Here is a 20,961-nt window from a genome sequence, read left to right as displayed (position 1 = left end):
AGGGCTATTCTGACAATATAGCAAGAAAAGGAATGGGACAAATAGAACTAGCCATTGTATAATTTAAAATAGATGCAAGTTTCTATGCAGACTGTATAACTAAAAACATTGTACATTTTAGTTTTTGTCAAATATGTGAAGTTTATACATATAAAAAATAGGATGTTGAAGGAACGTGTATTAGAACATATGTTGTAGTGGTTAAAGAAACCAATGCCCTTGCTAAACATGTTGAAAACGAAGGTATGCATCATGTTTTTAAATTATTTGTGTTAGAAGTTATTAATGAAGGACCAAGAGGGGGAGATTTGATTAATAGGACAGAAGAACTAGAACAAAAATGGATAATTAAACTGAATGCAGATAAACACCCAGGCATTAATGATGCAGTGTCCCTCAAACCCTTCCTCAAAGCACGGGCATTGAAAGCTTTTTAAACACGTGTTTTATTCATACTATATTGACATGTCCTTAGTTTAACAAGATATACTAATTGCTTTTAATGTGTTAATGTTCAATGTTCTTTTTGTATATAATGTACTGCAGTTGTGTCATTTTGTAACAGTCTGAAGAAGCGATCTGGGCAGATCGTGAAAGCACTCTCTTTTGTTATTTTATTTATTAAAGTGTTATACTCTTGTCGTGGAACTCTGCAACTTCTTTTTTTCTGGAAGAAAAGTGACACTACACCAAGCAAACTAGAGGAAGCTTAAATTTGAACTCTACATTGAGATATGCGAACAGGTCAAGAGACAATCATGAAACCAAGCAAACAAGCAAGTTATGAGAATAGGTTAGGGATTAACATCTCAGGACTATGGAAAAGGTTGTATAGAAGGGCAAAAAAAAAAGAAAACAGTTTGGCTATAGACAAATGTGAGATTAGCAATTAGACAAAAGAAAGAGGCTATAAGGAATAGAAGAAAGACGTGGGGAGGTTTGGGGGGTACAGTGCAAGTAGGCTATCAAAAAGACAACATAGTGAAGGTAACAAAGAAAATAGTTGAATGGGAGTTAGAAAAGCTCAATAAGGGATGCAAGGGCTATTCTGACAATATAGCAAGAAAAGGAATGGGACATACAGAACTAGACAGGCTGAACAAAGATAGGACACAGCTTACAAAAGACTGGCAAAATCATAAGTACTGAATGAATACTTTAATTCTGCCTTCAAAAATAAATAAATAAAGCAAGAGGAGGGTACCATGCTGAGCAGGAGAGATAACAAAATGGGGACAGCACTGAACATACACCAAGGTAAAGAACATATGAAAGTCAAAAGAAAATATCTGCCTTTAAGGAAGATAAAGCAAATGGACTAGATGCTATGTGTAAAATGCTTAGCAGCATGGTCAATGCAGTGGCACTCACCATGAAAGAGCCACTCAATAAATCAGTAACTACTGTATTAGCAGCACAGAACTGGAAGGCATCAACGATGACATCCCTTGAATGGGGGGACTAACTACAAGGCTGTTAACATTGACAGATAAAGTCAAAAACCCATTGCAAAAGCTGCTAAAATTTATATAGGACAACAATCTCCAGAAGATCAACCCAACATGGCTTCAAGGACAAAAAAGTCAAAATGATCCTGTTTTATAACTGGGTTATATGAGAATACAACAGTGAATTACCGGTAGATATAGTCTACATGGAGTTCAGCATGACCTCTTAATTCCAATGTGGAACACCAAAGGCAGAGGTGTGTCCATATTCATTAAGGATATCCACACCTCCAGGCTAGCTGCTCAGCATAATGCATCCGAGGTTATCCAAGTGCAACTAACCCTGGGTAAAACTGCAATCCAAATTGTAGCTTGCTGCAGATCCCCCACCATGCCCCAGGATTCCCACTCCTCTTTTCTTGATGTACTGGAAAATATTAGGGTTCAACCAAACACCCTAATAATGGGCGACTTCAACTACCCCACCATTAACTGGGAAAACGACTAGTGTACCAACTCCTTAGCTCAACGCTTTCTAGAATTCATAAATTCCGATGCCCTGGATCAACTTATCCACACCCCCACCAGGGGCAACAATATCCGAGATCGAGTCATTACCAACATGAGTGACAGGTGTTCCACACCTGAAGTCAACTCCTCATTAGTCTGATCCGACCATAAGCTAATCACCCTTGATATCCACATCCCGCCCCCCATTAAGGAAACCACGGCAAAAAATTTCTCCAAAGCCAACTTCATGCTTCTTAAGACAGAAGTGGTGAACTTCATGACACCCATGCAGATGGACAATACAGTTACAACTGCTGAATCCTACACAAATGCACTCTATAAGCACTTACACGAGTGCATGGATCGTGTTATCCCAAACAGAACCAAGATGCTATCCTCCAAAAAAAGGAAGCCAATCTGGTGGTCCCCTGCCATAAACAAACTGTACAACAGAAGGAAGAAACTGTTGCAAAAGAGAATAAAATCCCATGAGTGGAGGAGCTCCCTGGTCAGCCTCAGTAAGAAGCTGAGGTCCCTTATAAGATCCCCCAAAGCTAGCTACGAAAACAAAATCTCCAGTAATTCTAAGCACAACCACAAAGCATTCTACAGCTATGTCAAGAACCTTGATGGCAACATCCAGATCCGCTCTGAGTTACAGTACAAAGGCATGAAAATTACAGAACCAGCCGATAATTCCAACATCCTGACAGATAGGTTCAGTGCTAACTTTACCCCCCCCCCAAAGAGGCCATATCTATACAGGAAGAATGCAGAGCCCCTGTAATCACAACTACGCAGGTAAAAGCTGCACTCTCCAAAGCCAAAAACACAGCATCCATGGGACCGGACAACATCCCAGGCTGCATTTTACACGAACATCTGAACGAACTGGCTCCCCACTTAAGCACCATGTTCAATAATAGCCTCGCATCAGGCTTTGTGCCCACTGAATGGCGCACAACAACAGTTATCCCACTCCACAAAGGGGGAGCCACCACTGATCCCGGGAACTATCAACCTATTAGCCTGACGAGCCTGGTCTGCAAGGCCATGGAACGTGTCATCATGGAACTCATAAAGAAAGACATTGGTAACCTCCAAACTCTGGATCCCACCCAGTTCGGGTTTTTGAAAGGCAGATCATGGCTCCTGAACCTGATCGACTTCTTTGAGGCAGTCACCAAAGCCATAGATTAGGTTAAGGTGGTTCACACAGCCTAGCTTGACCTCGCCAAGGCTTTCGACACCATCCCCCATTCTGGAATTATAGCAAAACTAACTAAACTAGGTATAAATCTCTACGTCACAAGATGGGTTGCCAACTGGCTCACTGACAGAACCCACTTTGTAAAAGTTGCAGACTCCAAATCTGACCTCAAAGCAGTGACAAGTGGAGTACCACACGGTTCTGTCCTGGGACTTCTCCTGTTTGGTATCTACTTCTCTGAAGTACAGGCTAACACAGAAGACCTCTGGCTAACGAAGTTCGCAGATGACAGCAAAGTAAGAGCCATAGTCAAGTCCCCAAATGATGTGGACATCCTACAGAAGGGCCTCGCTGAGAAAGATACCTGGTGTCAGAGCCATGGCCTCAAGCTCAATACCAAAAAGTGCACCGCCATCTCCTTTGGTAAAAACTCTGTACTCATGAACTACCACATACGCAGCAATCTACTTAACACTGAATGTGTGATGAGACCTTGGGACCAAGGTGGACAGTAGTCTCTCTCCCTTTGATAGTCACATCACCACAGTAGTCAGGAAGTCCTTCTACATGGCACACCTCATCATAAAAGGGTTCTCATCCAGGAAAAAAGAGGTAATTGTTCCCCTCTACTCGTCACTCAGACCCATTATAGAGTACAATGCCCCTTTTGGAATGTATCTCACAAGACATCTGCAGCAGCTGGAAAGGCTACAGAAGTACCTCACGAAGAGGATTACTGGCCTCAAACAAATGCCCTACACTGACCGCCTCAAAAAACTCCAGCTTTACTCCGTAGCATATCGCCTACTCAGAGGTGATCTCTGCCTAACATATAAAGCTATGTCAAACCCAGAGCTATTGGACATGCTACACCTAAAGAAATCCCAATCCCTCTGAGCCACACACTCTAGGGACCTAAACCTTGTCACCACAATAAACAGGACATGCTGGAGGGGTAGATTCCTGTCCCAGAGACTTCCCATACTCTGGAACAGGCTACCTATCTATGTCAAGCAAAGTTCTTCATTAGCACTCTTCAAGAAAAATCCTGATGAGTGGATGGGAAATACGAAATACACCCCGGGGATCACTTCTGTCTCTCTGCTTGACAGTGGCACAGGAATATAAATTTCTTGGGTGGCGTAAGCCAGGGAACCTTGTTGGCTAGATTTACGTAGGCCCTTGGGCCGATAGCCTAGTACCTACCTATGAACCTAAAAGCTTGATATGAAAACTAGAGGGATTGAGGGTAGGACCCTGAATAAGTAACTGGTAATCTTCATGGGAGAAGGTAAGGCACAGAAAGTTGCACTGACAGTGAAATTAGGAAAGGGCTTGTAAAGCACCGTATGGCTTTGTCCTGGGTCTTATACTCTTTGATGTCTCTGCCTCAGACAAAGCTCATGGAAGACAGCACAAGATTAACTTCTTAGGCACTGACCCATATGTAGCAGTGGAGAACTGGAGGAGAGGGGAAGCCTAGCGAAGGCTTAGAAAAGGTTAATAGACCAGAAAGGTGGCACTTGAAATTCATTGTAAACAAATGCAAATTACTGCACACACAGGCCACAACAACCCTGCTGTAAGCATTATCAGGTGGGATGGAGTGGAAATGAGATCAAAACAATAGGATATTCACTTTACTTGAAATGGACCACAAAGATCAGAGTGAAGGGGCAGAAGCAGCAAACACCACAAGATTAAGGTGCATCTCCAAAAGCAGAGACAGTGCTTCAATTCCACACAGCCGTAATTAGACATCGTTTCTAGTACTCTCTGCAGTTTGGAAGGTGATAGAAGGAAAGGACATCAAGATGTTGGAAACAATCCAAAGGAAAGCTACAAGAAAGATTTATGAGATGCGATGGAAGGTTACAGAATATCTGACCCGTTGGCATAATGGTCAAAATCCATGCACAAGGTTTGATCCTGATCTCCGACCAATGCCTGTTTGGAGTTTACATGTTCTTCCTGTGTCTCTGTGGGGTTCCTCCCACCTCTGAAAAACATGCTGAGTGCTTCCATCTCAGATTCAACAATGAATGGAGCTGTGGGCACCAACACAGACTTTACATGGTGCCCTATGGGGAAAGAGTTGTACACACCAACCACTTTGGGCATCTACTATGATGCGCAGTATCCTGAAGATAGGAGAACATGGATCACAGACTGCGTGCCGTGGCAGACTAGCCACCAGATGGTGTAAAATATGGCTCTAGGTGATTCGGTCATGTTGACTAATGTCACCAAACATGGATACTTACAGGTGATAAGTGGGTTCAGGACCCAACCTACTCCAGGGACCCATTTTAACAGTGTGAGGATTGTATGTGTCCCTACTGGCCAGTGTGTGCCCGCCATAAAGCCCAGCAATCCAGGGTCAATAAGCTACCTGGCTGGTGTCTAGTTGCCCAGCCTGGGTTACCTGAGATAGCTCTGTCAAGAGAAAGCTGGATGCAAAACCAATCAACCTCCCAAACATGAACTGAGAATTCCTACACAATGTAGATTCACTGACAGGAGGCAGCTTGGAAGTGAATAATAATATGATACGGAGGAGGCTGGACAGCCTACGTATCCAACAGACAAGGATGGAAGGGCAGTGCAGCAAAGCCACTTGGCCTGGGATCCAGAGTCTACTGCTCAGGAGGGGAACAGGTTAGAAATGGTGTGGGAATTGTGGAGAGAGAGAGAGAGAGAGAGGCTTTAGAAGTCAGTGAGGGATATCATCAGAATTAGTTGCAAACTCATGGCAATCAGACTCCCGTGTAATGATAGGGCAGTATTCATAATCTCAGCTTATGCCCCACAACAAAGTTGTAAGGAAAAGAGTGCATTCATGCAGCAGTTGCAGGACCTACTACATAAAGTAGGGGAACATGAATTGGTGGTGATATGGGGTGACTTCAATGCACATATCAGAACAGACAGAACAGGATACAAGGACAGCCTGGATCCACACGGGTGGGGCGATAGGAATAGAGAAGGAGAGGCCATTCTAGACTTCTGCCTGGCAAATGGCTTGATAGTAACCAAGCATGGTTCAGAAAGAGAGACAGTAATAAGATCACATACAAGAGTGGCCAACATGCAACTCAGGTAGATGGCATCCTAGTAAGGAAAATGCACTGGGGTAGAATCAGTGATTTCAAAGTAATCCACAGTGAAACAGTTGGCCCAGAGCATGAACGACTGGTTGCCACAATCTGCTGCAAGTAGTGGTCAGAGAAGACTCTAAGGTCAACAGAGACCAGGATGAAGACCTGGAAGTTGACTGGAGAGAAAGTACAACAGTTCAAGGAATTACTCAGGGCTCTAGCACCCCAAGAAGAGGATGAAATAGGTGGAGTTGAAGAAGAATGGCAGCAGCATTTCTGAGGACAATAGAACAGATATGTGGCCGAGCCAGGTATGGAATAAGGTACATAAGGAAAACTGGTGGTGGAATGGAGAAGTCCTGGAAGTCATCAAAAAAAAGAGGAGTGCAGGAAAAACTGGGAGACAGAAAATATGGAAGAGGCTAGGAAGGAATACTGGCTGGCTAACAAATAAGCTAAGAAATGATTTGCAACAGCAAAGAACAGGGCATCGGAAGCACTCTACCAACTTCTGGAAAGTGGCTCAGTAAGTGGCACAAAAACTACATCAGTTTGCAAGGCAAACACAGAAAGATAGTCAAACACCCTTCATAAGGGAAGCCAGCAACAACCTGCTCACCAGCACACGGGACATCAAAGTCATATAGAAGAAGTATTTCCATTCCAGCAGCTTCTGAATGAAGAAAACCCCACAGAAGCTGGACTGCCCCAGAAACAGCCTACTATGAGAGAAGAGGAGGAGCCTACCCTACAAGAAGCAAAAATAGCACTAAAGAAAATGAAATCAGGGAAAGCAGAAGGCTCAGATGAGGTCACAGCAGATATGATAAAGATAGTGGGTGAGATAGGGGAGACATGGCTCTTAAGAGTACTCATAGCACTGAGGAGAGAAAGGCACATCCCAGAGAATAAGCATACTTTTTCCACTGTACAAGAACAAAGGGGACATCTACAACTGCAGGCAGTATGGAGGCATCAAACTTCTATTACACTGCATGAATTTTCTGGAGAGGATGACTGATAAACGTATAAACAGAGTAGCAGAATGTAAGACGGCAGATGAGCAGCTCGGATTCAGATCAGGATGCAGCACAAATGACTCGATATTTGCAGTGTAAGATTAGTTGAAGCAGCAGCTAGAGACGAGGAAAGAGTCCAACTGGGCATTCCTAGACTTGGAGAAAGCGTATGACACAGTCCCAAGAAAGTTGATCTGGGCAATAGTGCGGTGGTTCGAAGTCACAAACATTGGTTGAATTACTGCATGCTATGTACAAGGACCCAATGACTCAAGTACGAACAGCATTCGGCCTCACAGAGGGGTTCTCAGTGGGAGTTGGTGTACACCAGGCTTCAGCTCTGAGTCCACTGCTGTTCATACTGGTGATAGACTACATTATCAAACAGGTTAGAGTGGACAGATCAACAAAGTTGCTGTATGCAGATGATGTGGTATTACAACCAGACTCTGAGCAGGAACTTCAGCAAAGGACAGCAGAATGGAATATTTATTTTATTTATTTAACATTTGTTTACCAGGAAAGTCCAATTTGGAATGAACCAATTTTCAGTGAAAGCCCAGGTGTGTAATGCTCCAGACAAATATCTTTGCAATGTGGGAGGAAACTGGAGCACCCAGAAGAAACTCACAGAAATGAAAGGAGCACATGCAGACTCCACACAAAAGGCACCCCAGCTGAGAAACTGAAAGCACATGGGATGAAACTAAGCACAGATAAGACAGTGGTAATGGCAGCAAACTGGGGAAATCAGATAAAGCTGAGAATTAAGAGACAAGGGAAGATAGTGGAACAGGTAAACAGCTTCAAGTATCTGGGAGGGGTGGTTGAGAAGAAGGGAAGTCTGAATGAAGAGATCAAAGCTAGAATGAGAAGGGCTGCAGGCAACTGGCATAGAGTGTCAGGTGTAGTCTATGACAGAAGAATGCCAAAGAAGCTGAAAAGTAAGTTGTATAAGACAGTGGTGCAACCAGTATTAATGTATGTATGGTACAGAAACTTGGGCAATAAAAGCAGAGCAGATGAAGAAACTAGAGGTGATGGAAAAGAAGTGCCTGAGAAGGGTGGTAGAATGCACACTGTGGGACAGATGAAGAAATGAGGACAAAAGGGAAGAATTCAAAGTAGCTCCAATTGCAGAAATGATCAAAGTGAACAGATTATAGTGGATCAGACACATGCAGAAAAGCAAAAGACAATCTGCTAAAGAACATTTGGGACAAACAGGAAAAAGGTAACATGAGGGCATCCAGCGAAGAGGTGGATGGATTGTGTGAAAGATCATCTGTGGCAGTCAAGCATGAGTGTCAAAAAAGGCAGGTGTGTGCACTGAATTGAGAGATATGGCGACAGTTAACATGATACCCCAACCCCAGGTAGAAAATGGGAAAAAGGAGGAGGAAGAGGATGATGGGGAAGGCTACAGAAGATGGTTCTCTTCTAACTTGAGACCAGAAGTGATGAGTCGGGAGTTGAGTGCATAGCAAAGCATGATGTGAAAGGGTCACTCAGAAAAAGGAAGGAAATGGTGAAGCAAACTTGGAAGGAATGACAACTCTCTGGATCTCAGAAGGCACTTTTTCAGAGAGAGGGATGTAGTTCCACAGAATGGACTGCAGAAATGGGTGGTTTAGAGGGAAAAAAGAGGGTTTTATGAAAACACAAGATATGTGTAAAAAGGGTAAGGGCAAGTTATGGATGGAAGAGTAAAAGAATGCTGTCTTGCACTTTTTTCTGCCACTTAAATGTAATATAAAAGTATCCATCTTGTTCATGGGCAGTATTAATGTGTCAAACAAACATACTGAATATGTGCTAAGTGAAGCTTTTGAAGTTCAAAATGGGACTGAACTGGTGCATCCCCCTTACAGGGTCAAGACACTACTAGTGTTGGTTTTGTCAAGGGCAGGTCATGCCTACTCAACATGGTGGTGGTGGCGGTCTTTATGAAAGCTGGCAAAACAATGGATGAGGGGAAAATGATTCTCACTGCCAACCTAGACCTGGCCAAGGCATATGACACAATACCCCACTTGGGCATTGTCGACAAATTCAAGAGGTTAGCTACAAAACCATTTTTAACCCAGTGGCTAGCTAAATGGCTCACAGACAAGACCCAGGAAGTAAGAATTGGGGAGTCCACCTCTACAAACAGGACAGTCACAAGTGGAATCCCTCAAGGATTGGTCCTTGGACAACTCTTTGTTGACATTTACTTCTCTGAAGTCAAGGCCAATGTCAGTGGTCTATGGCTAACTAAATTTGCAGATAATTGCATATTAGATGCCGTCATTGAATCCTACGCTGACACAAATGCTCTCCAGGAAGGGATGACACAGACAAACTGGTGTCAGAGCCATGGACTAAAACTAAGTGCCAAGAAATGCTTAATAGTATCCTTCGGGAAGTCATCCACCCCTGGAAACTATCATACTCACAACAGACCCCTTAGATTTGACCCAGTATTCAGAGATTTAAGGACACACAGAGACAGTATTCTAGCCTTCGACCATCATAGGTCTACAGTAGTAAGGAAATCATTCTATGTTGTGTAACTTATAAACAAAGGTATGGCATTCTGGGTCCAAGGAAGTCATTGTTCCACTGTATTGATCATTCATCAGACCTATCATTGAGTACAATGCCCCCTTTGGTATGTACATAATCAGGCATATCCAACAATTGGAACCTCCACAGAGGTTCCTTACTAAAACAATACAGGGTGCAAGTACAATGGCCTAACAGACTGCCTCAAGGCACTATCCCTGCATTCTGTCTCATACAGGCTGTTAAGGGGAGATGTGTGTGTGGCATACAAGGCATTGTCAAACTCCACTCTGTTAAACCTCCTGCATACCCATAAAAACAAAATCCATAAAACAAATAGCACCAGAATTACCTGTTCTAAAGACATAAACCTCACCTGCAATATAAATAAGACCTGCTGGAAAGACAGGTATGTATCCCATAGACTACGCCCATCTCTAGAACAGGCTGGCTCCCTATCCATGTTAAGTAGAGTTCCTCCCTTACTCAATTCAAATGCAACTTGGACAACCAGATGGCAACAGGAAATTCATGCCTGGTCTGGCACCTATGTCTATAATGGCCAGAGGCAACCTGTAAATGGTTCATCTCCCAGGCCCCTTCTTGTAAATGTTTCATCTCCCAAGCCCCTGCTTACACTTATCAAAGGTAACATAACTTGTCAGAGATTTTGGATGCATGGCTAGGGCCTTTGTGCTTATTAGCATAGTAAACACTTATGAGAATAAAACTCAACTCTGTTCTGAATAAGCAGCAGCTTCTGCGATTCTATTCAACAGAGTCTGAGGTTGTCTCATGTTCCATTAAAGGCTCTCAGCTGAGCCCTTTCTTGAAATATGACATATTAGCTGCAACCCAACAGTGATGGTGACCATTTCAAAATGATAATGGCTCTCCAAAGAAGAGTAACTTGGAAAACTGTCTTCCCCATAGGCAGCCTCAGACTGGTCAATACTGCTGCAGTTGAGCAAGCAGGGTCATCATCTTGGGAAATCTGACTGGAAATGAAGAGGTAGAACTGCTACAGTTGGCAATCCTCTTTGTGTACTAAGGAGACCTCTTCCTCTTTCTGTGATAATTGAAGGGAATCACACTTCCATACAGTACTGAGCCCTTGTCTGTTTTTTCAGAGGTAAGGAAAAAGGTCTTCAGTTCACTTACTTTGTTGTCATTAAGAATACTGTTCCAGGGTTTCTCCTTAACAAAGAGGGACCTTAGACCTTCCACTCTGCACAGGCACATGCCAGAGTTTAGAGTTTGTAGTCCTGGCCACAGAGTCAGTACAGCAGTATATCAGGCTTTAAAAAAGCCTACCATAGAAGCTGCACCAGACTCTGAATGAGATTTTCTTTAAGCTCAAACTCAAGGAAGATACTCAAGACTTTTCAGCACTCAAACCTCAAAGAAGGAACATATGAAATAAATAAAATAAATAGTTTAAGTCCTAATACAGCAGACATGTAGACTCTTCTGCCACACATGTACAGGGTGTTTTGACTCCTTGTCTAGCCACAGCAGTAAAATGTGGTCTCAAGGACACATGCTGAACTGATAAGTTCATAGGATCACAGGTGTTTACTAGATTATTGACCACAAAGGCCTTTTTAAGCCTAGCCATGCATCCGAAATCTAAGTACATGTGTGGCAGGAGAGTCTACATGTCTGCTGTATCAGGACTTAAAACTATTTATTTATTTCATATGTTCCTTCTTTGAGGTTTGAGTGCTGAAAAGTCTTGAGTATCTTCCTTGAGTTTGAGCTTAAGTCTATATAAATTTGTGCATAAAGGTGCATGGAATGGGACTCGCTCAATTCGGTCGTGGAACAGCCAAAAGAAAAGGTGCCACTAGGCTTCCAAGATACCATATCTATCAACCAGGTTCACTGGTATGAAGACATATTGCTCCTTCATATTCTTGCCCAGATACAAAGTCAGGAATTTAGAAAAGATAGATGCCACAAACTACAGTCTTTAGACTCCTCATATTAACCTAAGAGGGAGGAAATCCACATCCCCTTTCCCATCACTTTCAACAGCCCACTCAAAGTCTTGCTCATGGGCGAGTGTGCAAGTGAAACATGCAAGATGTCAGACAACAGAAAACCTACAAAGCTTGACATCTACCAAACTAAGCACACAGAAAATGCCTGTACTAGTTTCAGTGATGTCGTTAAGCACATTTCTAAGGATGCAGTCCTACAACCATGACTCTAGCAACCAAACATTTGCTTGATTACACAGACCTTCAGCTGACAGCCCTTTTGCAGCATAGCCCAAAGCATCCCTGTTTACTAAAGCAAGGGCCAAGACTCTGCTAAGCCTGGAAGAAGGCAAGGGAAACATTATCTCGAGTATCCCACACCCTGACTGGATGATTCAAAAGAGCTCCCAAGAATCATGCTAGTCAGCCTCAAACTCCAGCTGACAAGCAGGATTTTGTCCAGCATCCATACCATGGAAAACGTGCCCTCTAATGTGGAAGCCAGGGGTACCCCTACTTCAGACCTCCATCAGTATAGCAAGGTGGAAGAGAAACTTGGACTCTCACCTGTCAAGGACAAGTACCACTCTGGCAAGGTTTACAACGACACCTTGGGAAAGGATTTACCTCTAATAGGGCTAGGCATGACTTGTCTTCCAACCATCACACTATATTGCTATTGGATGGATTCCACAAAAAGGAATTTTCATTCACCACCATCCTTTTGGCAGTATGACAGTACATTAATTTTCGCCCATGGCATCTCTGAGTGAGCGGCTTAAAGCACTTGCACTAGCAGCAGAACAGAAACAGACCAGCAGAAAAACAGAAATGATAATTACGCTGCTGCCAGTGAATCCATAGTGTTTGCCAGCACCAAATGTGAGCAATCATCTCTGATCTTGAGCTCCTCTAAAAAAAAGTTAACGACTTAAGTAGAGGCCAAACCAAACTATAGCACCCATTAAGGAGTGTCCAGATGATGCAGCTACCATTTATCAGGTCAATATCATAAACATGAAATTGCAAAATAGCGAATACATGTACATCGACACAAAGGTAAATCTAAAAAAAGAGCAAAATACATAATCAGCGAAAATGAAAACGCAGAACATATTTGCTTGGCCAGCAAAGCGATAGTGGGGATAAGGAAATATGTCCTTTTCCCCACTGTAGTTTAGTCTCGGAGTTGGTATATTTAAGTAAGGGGAAGTGGGGGGGGGTCTTGTCCCCCTGCAAAAATGTGTTAATTTAATTAGTTTGTGCTTACCTGCATGACAAAATACGTTCAGCATTTTTATTTTCGCCGATTACGTATTTCACTCTTTTTGTACATCAACCTTTATGTGTTTATGTACATGTACTTGCTGTTTACAGCTTTCGTGTTTAAAACATAGACCCCATTTATCTACTTGGCCTGGAGAATGACAGCCCAGTGGATAATTTTTTTATAAAACCACCCATAAAATTGAACATTCATATTGCCTGGCTGCAGCACTTTATTATTTTCGGTATCCATAATGCAATGCAATTATGATAACTCCCCTCAGTGGTGCTCTTATATCTTATTTCTGTAAATTCTGACTAGATGCTGAATAGAACATGTTGTGCATATCTACAAGAACGGACAGACAACACTTAGTTTATCTTCTGTTTGCCACAGATACAGATAACTGTTGCAGGCAGCAATTTAAAAATCTACTAAAATCTTTTTAACAGTGTCATTCTAACAATCCTTAGGACAGCAAAACAACACAAAACATTCTTCTTCTTTCGACTTTTCCCGGTTAGAGGTCGCCACAGCAGAACTCCGGTCCGCTAATGATTGGCATTAGATTTTTTACGGGTGCCGAGGTGCCAGCTTGACACCCAACCTTCAGCGAAGGCACGACCATTCTACGCATGTCTTTCGAATGCCACTCAACCGCGGGGAGGACATTCAGACTCCACACAGAAGGCACTCCAGCCGAGAATCGAACGGGAGACCCTCTTGCTGTGAGGCAACAATGCTACCGCTGCACCACCGCGGCTTCCATAAATAACACAAAACACTGACGAGACAAATAGTCCAATTCCACAACGAAGTATAGTGAAAAAGTGCAACTTTTTGGCTGCTGCTGTCATAGCAGTGACAGGATTTCCAGACACAAATAAAAGAAATGCCAAAATAAAGAAAATAACTAAAATATTTCAAGTTTGTTTTCAAAGTCCAAGATCTCTGCTTCAACGCTCTAGTAGCTAGGGTTCAATCCTGACCCATTTGCAGTTTAGGAGTTTCGCCTGTACCTGTGTGGGTTTCTTCTGGACACTCCAACTTCCATGATGCATGTCGGATGACAAGGCTACACTAAAATGCATATAAATAGATTGCATCAACCATATACCTGCACCCCCTGCTATAGTTCTCCTTCTCCAGTCTTAGGTTACTGATTGTTTATCAGGGCTTCCCGCCTCCTTGGCTCTTCCTGCTCCATTCACCCTGCGGGCTCAGTCCGCTCCCCTACCCTGCCCCCAATTTCCACCCACCCCCAGTGCTCCATTTATTCCCCTCCTACCAGCCACTCCCTCCCCACCAACCAATCCTGATACACCTGCCCCTCCCCTTCCTCCACCCCATCTTTTCCTCCCTTGACCACTCCCCCCACACTCCTAACATCTCATCACCTTCTTTTTTCTATCACCTCCTACCAACTCAAACTACCATGGCCACCCTTCCATCCAAACTCCTTCTACTCTCACCCTTCCCCTTCCTTCTATTATACCTATACCAAATATCCAACTATACTAATTTCCATATACTCTCTCCTCCTCTTACTCCCCAGAACCTCCTTACGTTCCACTACCATAATAGCTCTGCTTCCTTATTTCCCTCCCACCCTACCCTTCTATTAAAAGTAAACATGCCCCAACCTCAAATAATAACTTCAAACTTAAACCAAATCCCTACTACCCTCCTCCAACAAAATACAAATAAAAAAAAAACATCCCCCACCCCCCCTTACCTTTATTTATCTGGCAACATTCACCCCAACCCAGGCCCTAATTTCTCTCCCACTAATCTCCCATACTCCAACAAATCCTCTAGCAAAAATCTCAAATTCCTCACTATTAACACCCAAAGCTTAAAAAATAAATTAACCCTCTTCCATGCCTGGCTCAGTCGCAATTCTCCTGACATAGCTGCTATCACTGAAACATGGCTAAAACCTCACATTACTGACTCAGAATTCCTACCTCCAGGATTTCATTGTCTCCGATCTGACCGACCAAATAAAAGAGGTGGTGGTGTTGCTCTACTTTACTCCAACCTCCTGTCCATTTCTCCCTACCCTAACCCCATCCCCTCTTTCAATAACTCAGAAATTGTTATTGGTTTACTAAAAATAAACAACCATAAAAGCATCTGCATCATTAGCCTTTATATTCCCCTGGTAACAATACTAATACTCTAGAAGACATCCTCTCCTGGACCTCCTCCAATATTAACCTGGAAACCTTCATTTTGGGTGATGTAAATATTGACTGGGAAAAAATCAATAACGCCAATCCCACTATAGCCATCAACCTATTCAAGTTCACTCAACTTACTAATTCCATTACTCGACCCAACAAAACTAATCCCCCTGACACAATACTCGACTGGATCCTAGTATCTCATCCAAACAAAGTTATAAAATCAGGCGTCACTCCTGACTCATTAGGAGACCATTTCTCTGCCTTCGCCATTTGAGCTACTCCCTTCTCCCCTCACTCTCACCACTACATTCATACTCGTAACCTAACTTTAACCCTACTTCCTTCTCTAACTCTTTTAAGCTAACCAACTGGAACCCCCTAAAAACATTACCATTAGACAAAGCCGTTGACTACTTCAATTCTACATTCTTAACTGTCCTTAACTCCCAAGCCCCTATTAGAACAAAAAGAGTCAAAACAAATAGCTCCCCCTGGCTCACCAATGACACAAAAAAGATAATGCTTCAAAGAGATAAAACCTGGAAAGCCCACCTTAAACATAAGCAACCAGAAATCTTCCTTAAATATAAGCAGTTGAGAAACCTAGTCAAAAAGCAAGTCATTAGAGATAAAAAGTCTTACTACATCAAACTACAAGAAAACCATGCAAGAAATCCCAAACAGTTCTGGAATTCTATTAATTCCCTCCTTAGACCAGGTACAACAAGCAACCCCTCCGCTGATACCAGTAAATCTGACCTTGAAATAGCCTCCCTTTTCAATTCATTTTTCACCTCCTCTATTGCTGAGCTAACCAAGACTTTCACCAACAATAACCCTCCCCCCTCCCTGCTCAATCTTCTGTCCCCTTATCTCTTGCCCCCCTCTTTCGAACTCAAACCTGTACCCGCCGACCTAATAAAGAAACTTCTCCAAAAACTAAAGTCTTGTTCCAATGCCCCTGACAGCATTCCATCCTCCTTCCTAAAAATATCTTCTGACTCTATTGCCATACCTGTCAGCATCCTAATTAATAGGTCTTTACTCAAATCCTACGTACCCAAACTATGGCACTCTGCCTTCATTTTGCCTCTCCACAAGGGTGGCAAAAATTGCACCGTCTCCAACTTCCGTCCCATAGCCATCCTCTCCCCTATCTCCAAAATTCTTGAAAAATGTATCCACCTGCAGCTCTTGCCATTCCTTACCAAACACCAACTACTCTCTCCTACTCAACACGGCTTCCGCCCAGGACACAGTACTACCTCCACCCTTCTTTCCTTCTTGCACTCTGTCAACTCAGCACGTGACTCCGGTAACATAGTCTCCTCTGTTCTTCTAGATTTATCCAAAGCCTTTGACACCATCTCTCATTCCCACCTTCTAAACCACCTCTCTAATCTCAACCTCTGCCAAAAAACTCTTTCTTGGTTCCCCAGCTAACTTTCAAACAGGTCCCAAGCTGTGAAATGGGGCCTAGCTACCTCTACTTTCCTTCCTACCCCCACTGGAGTACCCCAAGGTTCCATACTCGGCCAACTATTATTCAACATCTTTATTAATGACTTCCATAAAGCCATTCCCAACACCAAAATTGTGCAATATGCTGACGATTCCACTTTAATCTGTTGTGCCCCTAATCTAACAGAACTAAAAGCCCTAACACAGAGTGCCTTCTCAACCACTGAAAACTGGATGCTCCAAAATCATCTCGCCCTAAATGCAAACAAAACTAAGATCCCCCTTTTCACCCCATCTAAATCATCCTCTCTAGATAAAGACTCATTTTTAATTACCAGCCACAACACCTCCACCATTGAAATTGTCTCCTCCACCCAGCTTCTCGGCGTTATAATTGATGACCAACTAAAATTTAATGACCATATCCAGCTAAACATAAAAAAAACACACATAAAACTTGGTTTACTGTATAGAAACAACCACTTCCTCTCTCCTCACACCAGACTTACCCTTGCCTCTACCTTCCTACTTCCCTCCCTTCTGTATGGTGCTCCCCTCCTCACTAATTTATCTTCCACACTTACCTCCAAACTGGAACAATGCTACAACAAAATCTCTAGATTTGCCACAAATGCCAAATCCTCCTCTCATCACTGCACCTCCCTTCACTCCCTAAACTGGCTTGAACTCCCCAATCACCTTGACTTTCTCCAAATCATAACAGCCCACAAATTACTGTTCCACCCTACAAACTGCCCTGCTCTAACATTCTACAGTCTTATACCCCCTTAGATCACTTAGATCTTCTCACCAAAACCTAATCACCGTACAAAAACCTAAGTTCCCCGCAACTCAATTACTCTTATCCTTTACCCTAGCCAAAAAATGTAATGCCCTGCCCTACACAATTAGGTCCTACACCAACCTTAACATCTTCAAAAAACATCTTCATTCTTACCTCTGCCTAAACAGGAAATGCAATTGCACTCTCCAGTCTATACCTCTCAAGCTATCATCCCACTTCTCTCCTGGCTAACCTCTTTTACCTACCTAACCTCTTTAATATACTCAACATAGATACCTAATTAGTAAATCCTAATTTCATGCCATAAGCCAGTATTTCCCCTAGAACAATTGAATTTGTTAACATTTTATTTCTTTTATTGCTGTTATTTGTAATACAACTGTATCTGAATTTTATTTAATTAAACTGCTGTTTCCTGCTGGAGCTTTTTTCCCCGGGCCTCCACTGAAAACGGGCCACCAAGCCTAGTGGACCTCCCCGGTAATCAAACTGAAATAAATAAATCTGTTTGCCCTTGCTGCCCATGTCATACCTGAAAGGGTCTGAGAAGGGTGCCAGTTCACTTCCCAAGTGAAAAACAAAGTAAATAAAACATGAAAACGTGGAAAATTGTAAAGAAAACTAAAGGATCTAACTTGGAAGAATCAAAGAATCATAACAATAAAAGAAACTTTATGAAATACTTCTTGACCAAACTGGCAGAGAAAAATTGAAGCTTAATGCAACTTCACTTACCTCTCCCTTTGGACCCACTTTTGCTTTGGGTCTATGAACTAGCAGAGGCTGCTCTTTTTCTTTAATTGTGATTCCATAGTTAGTTCTGGAAGACAATAATGCAGAATTAGTATTTTAAATATCATATAGGGATACACACGAAAAAGAAAATGAACAATTCCTGTAGAATAAACAAACTGGAGGTAACATTATACAAATATTAGGCCACTAATTCATAACAGATGCTCACAATGGCCCAAATGAGCAGAAATCACATATAGAATAAAGTCCCTGGTAAGACCAATGGCATTACAGGACATATCCTGAGGATAAACTCAAAGTCATTCTACTGCTCCATCACACAAGTCAGACCAACGATGCAGTACCACAAGGAGTTCTGGGTGGGGCATAGGAGGAAGGACAGCAGCAATGAATGGAGTCCAGCTGAATATAATGCGGGAGGACATTTCTCCAAATCATAACAGCCCACAAATTACTGTTCCACCCTACAAACTGCCCTGCTCTAACATTCTACAGTCTTATACCCCCTTAGATCACTTAGAGGGGGGATCTTTCAATGGTGGAGGAGGAGATAAGATTATGAATAAATACTTAGGAAACTACTGTTGCTCTTACAACAGGATGGAGAGGGAATGTGAATTGGATGCATAAAACAGGAATAACAAGACAATAGTGGAGGAGATAAATGGAAATATTTAGTTTTAACCTAGAACTGTGAAAATTCTAATTCCATAGCTGACTGGATGAATTTAACAGGCTGACAAAACTCCTACTGCAGGCTGTTGACATGGTGCAAACAAGTCCTCTCACCTGACAAATTGAGCCAGGAAATCAGAGCAGCCACAAAACACCAGTGCAGACATGGGGAGAATTAAGCAAACTCCACTGAAACAGTGATAGGAGGTCAAGACTGAATGGTGGGCACTACAGATGTCAGCCTGAGATCTTTCCAATCACTCACTGTGCTTTCACATGCTTCATCTGCACAGTCGGTCTCCGTGCTTTCACATGTTTCATCTGCACAGGCGGTCCCCGTGCTTTCACATCCTTCATCTGCACAGGCGGTCCCCGTGCTTTCACATGCTTCATCTGCACAGGCGGTCTCCGTGCTTTCACATGCTTCATCTGCACAGGCGGTCTCCGTGCTTTCACATGCTTCATCTGCACAGGCGGTCCCCGTGCTTTCACATGCTTCATCTGCTCAGGCGGTCCCCGTGCTTTCACATGCTTCATCTGCTCAGGCGGTCCCCGTGCTTTCACATGCTTCATCTGCTCTGGCGGTCCCCGTGCTTTCACGTGCTTCATCTGCACAGGCGGTCCCCGTGCTTTCACGTGCTTCATCTGCACAGGCAGTCCCCGTGCTTCATCTGCACAGGCGGTCCCCGTGCTTCACGTGCTTCATCTGCACAGCCGGTTCACGTGCTTCATCTGCACAGGCGGTCCCCGTGCTTCACATGCTTCATCTGCTCAGGCGGTCCCCATGCTTTCACATGCTTCATCTGCTCAAGCGGTCCCCGTGCTTTCACATGCTTCATCTGCACAGGCGGTCCCCGTGCTTTCACATGCTTCATCTGCACAGGCGGTCCCCGTGCTTTCACATGCTTCATCTGCACAGGCGGTCCCCGTGCTTCAAGTGCTTCATCTGCACAGGCGGTCCCCGTGCTTCAAGTGCTTCATCTGCACAGGCGGTCCCCGTGCTTCACGTGCTTCATCTGCACAGGCGGTCCCCGTGCTTCATCTACACAGGCGGTCCCCGTGCTTCACATGCTTCATCTGCACAGGCGGTCCCGTGCTTCACGTGCTTCATCTGCACAGGCGGTCCCCGTGCTTCACCTGCACAGGCGGTCCCCGTGCTTCATCTGCACAGGCGGTCCCCGTGCTTCATCTGCACAGGCGGTCCCCGTGCTTCATCTGCACAGGCGGTCCCCGTGCTTCATCTGCACAGGCGGTCCTCATGCTTCACGTGCTTCATCTACACAGGCGGACCCTGTGCTTCACATGCTTCATCTGCATAGGCGGTCCCCATGCTTCACATGCTTCATCTGCACAGGCGGTCCCCGTGCTTCACATGCATCATCGCGGTTCATCTCCACAGATTTCAAGTTATAATTTACTTTTCTGTATTTAAAAAGAAAAGATATTCCTCTGCATGCAAAACAGTAACTATCTTACTGCAATTTGGTAGATCTATCTACTAGTTTTATAAAACATTCAGCTAAATTGTTAATCTTATTTTTTAAGAAACTTCCCTTTTTCATGCAGCTCTTCAATAGTGTTTCATATCTATAAATTTCTTTTAATATGAAAGCTATTTTCAGAAAATTATAATATTTTTGAATGAAATCTGAAATGATACAAGCAGAATCCCAGCAAGACTTACATATATTTACTTGTTTATTCTTCCAGTCATTCACTCACTTTAAGTGGGATTGCCCAAATAGGAATATCCATTTTCAGTAGAGGCCCAGGGAAAAAAACAATACAAAGATAGTCTCAGCTTCAGAATGCAATACACAAAGTGGTTTACAGGTTCACATGTAAATAACAACACTATGCATAAAGTAAATTCTATTTACAGTAGGTCATACTGCAACTTTCATAAATACTTTCAGAAAGAAGAAAAATAAAATCATATTTAGGCAATACATGTAAAGGCACAAGTCACAAATTAATGGCATCTGAAAAATTGC

The 20,961-nt window shown here is 43.2% G+C and overlaps 1 protein-coding gene across 1 annotated transcript in view; it reads right to left on the bottom strand.

Annotated features, from left to right (window-relative positions):
- Positions 1–20,961, bottom strand: part of PIWIL2 (piwi like RNA-mediated gene silencing 2) — a 2,846,460-nt gene that overhangs the window by 2,170,231 nt on the left and 655,268 nt on the right. Inside the window, exon 6 of the mRNA XM_044082113.1 lies at positions 18,272–18,356. Within this exon, the coding sequence (XP_043938048.1) occupies positions 18,272–18,356 (85 nt within the window). The remainder of the gene's footprint in view (positions 1–18,271; positions 18,357–20,961) is intronic.

This window comes from Protopterus annectens, chromosome 9.part0 (assembly GCF_019279795.1).
Source record: "Protopterus annectens isolate FY-2018-M chromosome 9.part0, PAN1.0, whole genome shotgun sequence".
Lineage (NCBI taxonomy): Eukaryota > Metazoa > Chordata > Ceratodontiformes > Protopteridae > Protopterus > Protopterus annectens.
Note: the sequence above shows the minus strand (reverse complement) of the source record. Positions and strands in the feature narration are given on the sequence as shown.